This window comes from Cygnus olor, chromosome 4 (genome assembly GCF_009769625.2).
Source record: "Cygnus olor isolate bCygOlo1 chromosome 4, bCygOlo1.pri.v2, whole genome shotgun sequence".
NCBI lineage: Eukaryota > Metazoa > Chordata > Aves > Anseriformes > Anatidae > Cygnus > Cygnus olor.
Window position 1 is genome coordinate 41,602,090 of NC_049172.1, and position 8,787 is coordinate 41,610,876.

The 8,787-nt window shown below is 37.0% G+C and overlaps 1 protein-coding gene across 1 annotated transcript; it reads left to right on the forward strand.

Moving 5' to 3' along the window:
- Positions 1 to 34: 34 nt before the first annotated feature.
- MFSD8 (major facilitator superfamily domain containing 8) lies at positions 35 to 8,787 on the forward strand. Its single transcript, XM_040556772.1, is given in 17 exon segments — positions 35 to 252; positions 706 to 791; positions 1,799 to 1,842; positions 2,648 to 2,659; positions 2,661 to 2,889; positions 3,186 to 3,230; positions 3,233 to 3,298; positions 3,789 to 3,933; positions 4,550 to 4,608; positions 5,169 to 5,277; positions 6,259 to 6,287; positions 6,290 to 6,392; positions 6,774 to 6,847; positions 6,850 to 6,876; positions 6,970 to 7,122; positions 7,125 to 7,225; positions 7,388 to 8,787. Coding segments are annotated over 17 exon segments (1,575 nt in total). The 5' UTR covers positions 35 to 175; the 3' UTR covers positions 7,604 to 8,787.

Genomic DNA, 8,787 nt, shown 5'->3' on the forward strand with positions numbered 1-8,787 from the left:
GCGGGAGCGCGCAGGCGCACGCTGAGCTGCGGCCGGCCGAGCACGTGACCGGTGCTGCTCGCGCCGGGGTTGGTGGCGGCCGTTGGGGGCCTCGCGGCCCGCCGGCAGCGCCCACCCGCGGCCAGGCGGCGGTGGCTGAGGGGGGGGAGGCGGGTCCCGGCGGCACCGGGCGGGCATGGCGGCGGCGGCAGAAGGGCAGGAGCCCCTGCTGAGAGCTGAAGAGGAGGAGGAGGAGGAGGGTCAGGAGGGCAGGTACGGGCTCCTTCCTCCCGTCCCAGCTCGGTTGTGTTGTTGTTGTTTTCTTCTGCTTTAAAGTCACAGTTCTGTGGGAGGACATCTGGGTACTGTGGTTTAATGCGCAGTTGTTGAAGCCTTCACGTGGGATCTGTAGTGCTCCTGAATGTCAGTGCACAGGTTGGAGCATTGAAGGTCTCTCTAGGTAAAGTTTTCTTCAGGTAGTGCTTTCAAACACAGTGGTGCCTGACAGCAGTTTTGTTTGTCTTTACGTTCTGTCAGTGTAGTGCTTTTCAGAGAAAAATGTGTTTGCTTCTAAAATAAATCATGTTCTTTTCGGTGTAGGAGTCCATTCCAGTATGAGAGTGAAAAGCAGTTTATGCAGTTGTACTGAGATGTCTGTGGAAAATGATTACAATGTCCTGAGAGAACTTGATAATGATTTCTTTCTTTTTCGCCCTCAAAAAACAGGGATGTTGTGGAAACACAGGAGCATTATAAAAGCAGGTGGAGGTCCATCTGGATCATGTACCTTACTATGTTTCTCAGTAGTGTAGGTGAGTAAACGTGGAAGGATTTTGTTGTTTATTTAATGAATACGTTCTGATTTGAAAATTATAGGGTTGTCTGGTTTTCAACTACTTAGCTCCTTTAATGCTACTGTTCTTTACACCCATAAAAATGTGTATTTTGTGATTCATTTTTTTTAAGAGAAGGTAACTTTAGCAAATCAAACAAAGTTACGTTTAATAAAATAAGTAATACTGTTTTTTGAGAATAAATGACATTACCTAATTCTTTGTTTTATTGGCTTTGTAATCATTGGGGGTAGAAGGTAGTGGCAGAGTAAGGTTATGACTCAGAACCAACCAAAACAAAGGTCATGCTTTATCACCCAAAGAAAAATTTTTAGGGAATGAAAATAGAAGTAATGCTTAGTTCTGAAGTGCTAAGATCTCTGCGGGAATGCATGTTATCTATTTCAAAATACCTGTCAGGACGTGTTTTCTCTTAAGGAATTTTGCATTTCCACTGCAGACCAAGTTACTGTTTTAGTCCTAAATAGCTGCCCCTTGAAGTAAGAGTTGTGTTGATTTTTGCCTTCTGGTGATTTTCTGTGCACCTAGAAATGATCATGAGAATCATAGGATATTTCAGTGATTTTTGTTTCTGTTGTTTCATTTGATGTATTAAAAATTATTCAGTACAAGTATATTTGTGTATGAAGAAATTCTTCTTACTCTGGGGACCTTGTAGTCTTTCCATTGGGAGGAAAAATTCTGTGCGGTTTGCTTGGTGCATCAGTATTCTTTTCATAAGAGTTTTTTGTTCAGTATGTATGCTCCTATAAAATGTCCTTCTTAAGAATAGTGGCTCCTATCAGGAAGAATGATTACTCTTCACACAAGCACATAATATGTATTTTTTTGAGGTGGCAGACTCATGCATTGTCTATCATACGCCTAGCAGCAGAATAATAAGTCTGTAGTAACTGCTTCAGTAAATGGTATTACTGATAAACATGGCAAACAAAGTAACTTCAATTATGTTTACTATATTGCAGGTTTCTCAATTGTAATTATGTCTGTATGGCCATATCTACAAAAGGTTTGTAAATGCTAATATTTTTTGAATTAATAAGAAGACAAAACTCCTGCTCAGAAATTGTGTGGTATAAAACTTGGTATTTTACTGAGGAAGAGGAATAGTACGGGGAACTATGTGGTTATACTGAGGCCTTTAATTTGCCATCTGCTAAGACACCTTTTACTGTTGTGTAAAATCTGTCAGTTAGTTACTGAATTGATAAAGATACATCATAACTCAGAAATGTTTGGTTTTCCAATATTATTTCACTGTTCATTGAACAAAGAATGAATAGAAATCTCTGAATGCATGTGTAATGTGAAAACACAATGCATAAGGCTTGTTTGCCTTTTGAAAAAAAGGAAGCTGAAGCTAGAAGTTCCTCTCTACGTGCCGGATTGTTGTACGTGGGTCTTCTTGATAGTTGTAACTAGGGAATTGCCTGTCTACCTGGGTAGTGGTTTTATTTTTTCTTTGTTGCTTTCTTGTCAGAAGTGACCTAAAAAATCTCTAAAACTGTATTTTAATCTATCCTAGGATTTTACTGCTGAAATTCTACAGTTTGTAGACAATTAGCCAAGGTCTATTGCCCCAGACAAAATACTACGTGAAAGCTTCTGAGACCCAGAGAAACATATTTACATAGCGCTGTGCAATGCCATGCAGACATGCTAACTTGTTCAGCTTATGTTTGACACTGCCATATACTCTCAGAATTACAGTGCAGAGTCTTAGATATTTCAGGCACTGATTCTAAATTGGTTTTGCTGATGCTATAAAAATCTGTAATATTTTACCCATGCAGTTGCTTCATTTGTTTTTGCAGATTGATCCAACCAGCAGATGGAAGTTTCTTGGGCTGGATTATAGCTTCGTACAGCATTGGCCAAATGGTCGCCTCTCCCCTGTTCGGCTTATGGTCCAATTACAGGCCAAGGAGAGAACCTCTTGTTGTTTCAACGGCAATTTCAGTAGCTGCTAATTGTCTTTATGCCTATGTCCATGTACCTCCTTCACACAACAAATACTACATGCTGACTGCACGTGCTCTTGTGGGTTTTGGAGCAGGTAACCACAGCAGAATTGACGTTTCCGAAAATTACTTGGTTTTGCATCTCATGTAAGATAGTTAACGTGGTGTTTTTGTACCTGATTTATCATTATGTGAATAACGATAAATTATTCAAAGCAAAGAGTTTGTCAATACTAGTTTATAATAAAGTTGTGTAATTCTGCAGTGTATATGAATACGGGAGGGAGTGCTGGGTTTTATTTTCTTGCAAATTAAGAAAAATAGATGTAACTGTAGAATTTAACAATATAACTTAGTATTTACAGGAATACTTTTGTTTTCTCTTTTTAAGGAAATGTGGCTGTAGTTCGGTCATATATTGCGGGTGCCACTTCCCTTACAGAAGAACAAGTGCCATGGCCAATACCAGTGCCTGCCAAGCAGTAGGCTTCATATTAGGACCAGGTAGAGCATTTCTTACTACTTCACTTCTCTGAAGTGGGCTTTCCTCTAATATTCTTAAGGTCAAAATTGGGCATCAGAAGTAGGAATTCTCAGTGACCATATGTTAGGTGGTCCCTGTAGTTTGCCATTGCAGGAGCAATACTCTTGTCCCAGGACCAATGCTTTCCATTTGGAAGGAAGAATAAAAAAAATAAATCAACTGTCTGCACATGGTCAAGAAAATTAACTGTTGGTACACTCAGAATTGAATTTCAGTTCTTTATGGGTCATGTTATTAACGTATACAGTATATTTGTATGTAACCAAGAAGTTTTCTGGGTAGTTGAGATCCCACTGGCATCTGAGAGTTTGTTTAGAACAGATTTCTCAAAATTAAGAAGTTAGGTAAAATACTTTAATTGTCAGTTAGAACTTTGATTATCTAGTCTTACATGTTTAGTCTGTGATGTATTTTCTCAGTGATTCTCAAGATTTTCTTAATATGTCTAAGTTTTTCAGACATGTTTTACGCTTATTGGAGAAGAAGGAGTAACATGGAAATTAATTGATCTTCAGCTGAACATGTATACAGCACCAGTTTTATTTGGAGCTCTTTTAGGAATTATTAATATTATTCTCATCTTTGCTGTGTTCAGGTAATCAAGATAGAGATAGAGCAATATTCTACCTTGATTTAAGGGTTGGCAGGTAATGAATATTGCATTGCTTAGAAGGAGTACTAAGCCTGAAATCTGGAGTGCCAAAACTATACATCTTTTTCTTATCATTTCAGAGTTTCTACCTTCTGTAATACAGATCTTTTTCATTATGCTGGTAAATGAATCATAGTGAAGCTATGGCTAGAATATAAACTAATGGAAAAGAAAGCTATTAGATTATTAACCTTGATTTTTGTGTTTTTAGTGATGATGGTTTCTGCACGTTTTTTCTCTAAAGAGAAATAAGATTAGGTTGCTTACAGGGTTCTCACTGTCACTGTCTTCCTTTTAATAATCTTGAGGAGATTTTTGTGCCTTATTCCACTGGTGGCAGGGAGGGGATGGGACAGAGGCACACAGATATGTGGTATTCTCCCAGCTGAATATTTCCTTTTTCAAATATGGTGGTGGTCACATCAGCCAAATGTAGACTACACAGGTGATACTTAAAGGAGCCGGGAATAATTAGAATATAAGATGATGCCATTTAGAAGTATACTTAGTAATAGAGCAAATAAATATGTGTATAATGATAACAGTTCTAAATTTCTAGAGAGCATCGAGTGGATGACGTGGGACGGCAATGCAGTAGTATCAATTTTGAAGGAGAAGGTATCTATGTTTTATTTCAAGCTTACCAAATGACACTTTTGAAATACTTTCTTACAGCTAAGTATCGGTGCTAACTTAAAGGTTGGACCAGATGATGGTAGAGGGCTTTTCCAACCTAAATGATTCTATGATTTTATTTATGAAAATACTACACCCAGGTTAGAGGAACAAAGTCTCCATTGTCATGTGGGTATTTACACTGCTGTGTACTTCTGACCTAGCAAGAAGTATAGCAAGTGTTTTGGTCATTGTAAAGATCTTGAGAACAGGTTGCTTATTTTGGCACTACTCAAGACTTGTCGGTCCTAGCATTAGAGTGGAACAGCAGATGGTATAACCAATTGGGAAGTAATTTTCTCTCATAGTCAGAAAAATTGGAGTTTCAACAAATCCAAATTGGATTTGAAAAATATTTTATTTAAATTGTCAAAACATATCCGCCTAACTGCCACCAAATTGCATGTTAAATACTTAACAGACATTAATCGTTTCCTTACTCTGTAACAGGTGATAATGTGAAAAAAGATTAGTTTGCAGATTTGTTTTTGTTTTGTTGGCAGAAAGTGGTGTTCTGGATCAGGATGCAGAAGGAAATGTTGACCATATTGCTGTGGTAGCAATGAATTTTCTTTTCTTTGTCATCTTGTTTGTGTTTGCAGTCTTTGAAACGTAAGTTTGTCTATTTTTGCGTGGAAATACTTTGACATATAATGTGATTGGACAGTATGTTCATGTAAAGGCTTTTCTGTTGCACTCATTTACTTAATCATACTCTTCATAATAGAAGTGTTTATAAGTCCAAAACCATAAGCAATTAAATTGCTGTATACTGAAACACCAGTAATGAGTTAAAGCACAGTAATAACCAAAAATAAGTAGCACAGTGTGTATGTGGAACGTTAATGTAAAAGCTTTTGAATGGACACAAACACATATCCTCAACTTCTTAACTGTTACAAAACAGTAGCCTAACTTGGGCTACCTAGTATCTTCAGAGAAAATTTTGTCTTCATTCGAGTACTTGGTTCTATACTTCCTGTTTAATGTTGTGTAGTTTCTTAGTATGATTCTCATATGCTCCAAAAGCTCCAGCAAAGCTCCTATTTCAATGATAATTAAAACAATTGTTTTGGTACAGTTAATGCATTTATGTTCTTAAATACACTATTTTACATTACTTTTTATGTATAGAGGTGAGTTTACTCATTTTCTTTAAGAAAATAAGTGGGGAAAAAACTCAGACTGAAGAATACTTAATTTTTGGAATTTATGAAATACTTAAGAGGATATGGGATTTATTTTACAAATCTTTGAGTTCTAACCTAACTAAGGTTTATTTTAACAGCACATCTGTCTTAATTGCTTTAGTTTTTTAGAAAATTGAGTTCCCAGTGATGGGTAGGTTAATATAAATATTCATTATTTTTACGCTCACAGGGCTCGATTTTTTTATTTTTTTTTCCCGTCTTCCTGTCAAAGCATAGCTCTTGCTTTGCTTCAATTCCATCATCATTTTGTGAACTATCTGAAATATATTAATGATGCTTCAGAATATGGCTGTTGTAATGTAGTTGTGAATCTGGTATAGTGCATTTATTTTAATAAATGATGTATGACAATATTTTTTTTTATTTAATTTTGTCAATTTAGCATAGCTACTCCACTGACGATGGATATGTATCCTGGACGAGGGAAAAAGCTGTTTTTTATAATGGAATAATCCTCAGTGTGATTGGCGTCGAATCAGTTACTGTTTTCATGGTGGTTAAAATGCTATCTAAAAAGTAAGTTTTTGGAGTTTGTTGAAATTTTGTTACTTCTGTTAGCTAAGTCTGAAAAGTTTTCTAGCAAGTCCAAATCTGCATTACCTAAGTCTCTTAGCTTGGTAATGAATTTGGGTATACTATGACAGTGAAGTATCCTGACTTGACAGAGGCATGATGCTGTCATTGTACTTTATTCTGCTAACATGAGTCCCTTCCTTCTCTGTCTCTTATCGTGGGATCACAAGAAAAACAAGTTTTAAGTTACTGTGATTTTGCTATTCTTGCAGCAGGTATTGTGGTTAGGCATCTCTTCTATGAACTAATGGGCTCTGTCATTAACACCTCCACAAATTATACTTTACTAAATGATATATTTAATTGGAATTCATTGTTTGATAGGACTGGTGAGCGTGCCATACTCCATGGAGGCTTACTGATCATCTTAATTGGATTCTTTATCTTACTGCCTTGGGGGAAAAACTACCAAATATCCAATGGCAAGGTATAATTCAAGTCATGCTAAGCTAGTCATAATGTTTTATTGAATGCTTTTTATTTATTCTTTCTTAGTGGCATGTATTACTCGTTTTTACAGAAATAAAGAACAATTCTATTCCTCGAACAATTTCCAGTGAAATGGTGATACCTGTCTGGAGTTTGCAAGCAATGCAGCTTCCATCCAACCACTCAGAGCCTGTAGGCTGCCCTGTCACACAGTCCTGGTGCCTGAATACTCCCATGATCTATCTGGCCAGTATATCAGCTCTGACATACTAATAGGATTGGGCTATCCAGTTTGTAATGTCATGTCCTACACTTTATACTCAAAACTTCTAGGCCCAAAACCTCAGGTAAGCATGATGCCTAAACAGTTTGTTTCGTTTGTTTCAGAAAGATAAGTGATTGCTTACACATTTCTAGGATAATTGGTGGGAGTAATTCTTATTTAGGGTGATCGGTGGGAATTCTTGGCTAGCCAAATTCCTGTCTAACAAACTTTTGCTATTTTATAGGGTGTCTACATGGGATGGTTAACTGCCTCTGGAAGTGGAGCACGCATACTTGGACCTGTTTTTGTGAGCCAAATATACACTCACCTGGGGCCACGTTGGGCATTTAGCTTAATCTGTGGCGTAGTCGTAATTTCTCTCTTAGTCTTGGAGATAGTATACAAGAGACTTATTGCCTTTTCTGTTAGGTATGGAAGGATGCAAGAAGAGAGTTGTTAAATATGTAGGGAATGACAGAGTAAAACCAACCCAGAAATAATAGTTTATTACTAGTTTTTAATGAGGAGTGTCTAACCACTGACCTTGTTGGTTATGAGATAAGAACTCTAGACCTGTACTTACACAGTGACAGAACACGTAGTTTGGTCATATCCTAATCCATGGTTATACTCGCTGCAACAGAGCTTTTGTATTCTGCTTTTCCAGCAGCAGAGGAAGGATATGAAGAAGTTGAACCAGTACAATGACACGTTTGAAGTGTTCACATGCACCTGTGTACTGCGTGCAGCTGCAAAGGTGACAGGTTAAGTGCATCCTTTTCAGAAAGAAGTGAAACATTGTCTTGATTCTGTGAATCAGGATTAATTTATTTGTAACTACACGATATGTTGAGCTGCGTGCACTTTTATGGAGACATCACTACGTAAGTGAACCTTCTGATGCTCTGTTTACTAGCTTGAAAGCACTGGCTCATACAAAATGTCTCTCTTTGGAACCTTATGTATCAGTGCAAGGATTTCAGGTGAAGTGTGATAGAACTGCAGAGGAAGGTAGGTGCCTACTTCATAGAAGTAGTTTATGTGGGATTTGGATACTTCAGTTGGTTAGGAGCCACTGAAAATCACAGCCTCAGTGACTGTTACTTGAACTACAGTAAATCGTGCAATTTTTTCTACTGTCTACTGTTTTGTTAAATGCCTTTTTATAGCAAGAAAGATAACTTGCACAGGGCAAATTATGCAAAGCTTTTCTTACCTCACCCTAAAAAGGAAATACTAAGCATGATAGTTCATGCTTTTGTTGTCATCTGTGGAAATGAATGCACTGTTCTATTTGAGCAACCACTGTTCATGCTAATTAAGTAAAAAGGAGGAAGTTAACGGCTCCTTGCATGTTGACTATTAGCTATAGCCTTTTTCTGATAATATAGTGTAAGAAATAAGAACTTACATTTGAATCATTTATATTTTATTTAAAAAAAACTTCATAATGAGACCTGTCTTTATCTATATGAGCTTATCTGTTTCAATACTACTAGGAGATTAAAAAACCTCCAGTAATAAAAGTTGTAGCTGCTATTTAACATATCTAGTATTTGATTCTTACTAAATTAAATGTAATTAATTATTCCTATGTAATCAACTGTTAAAACACTAAGACTACTGAATTAAAAGATTATTTTT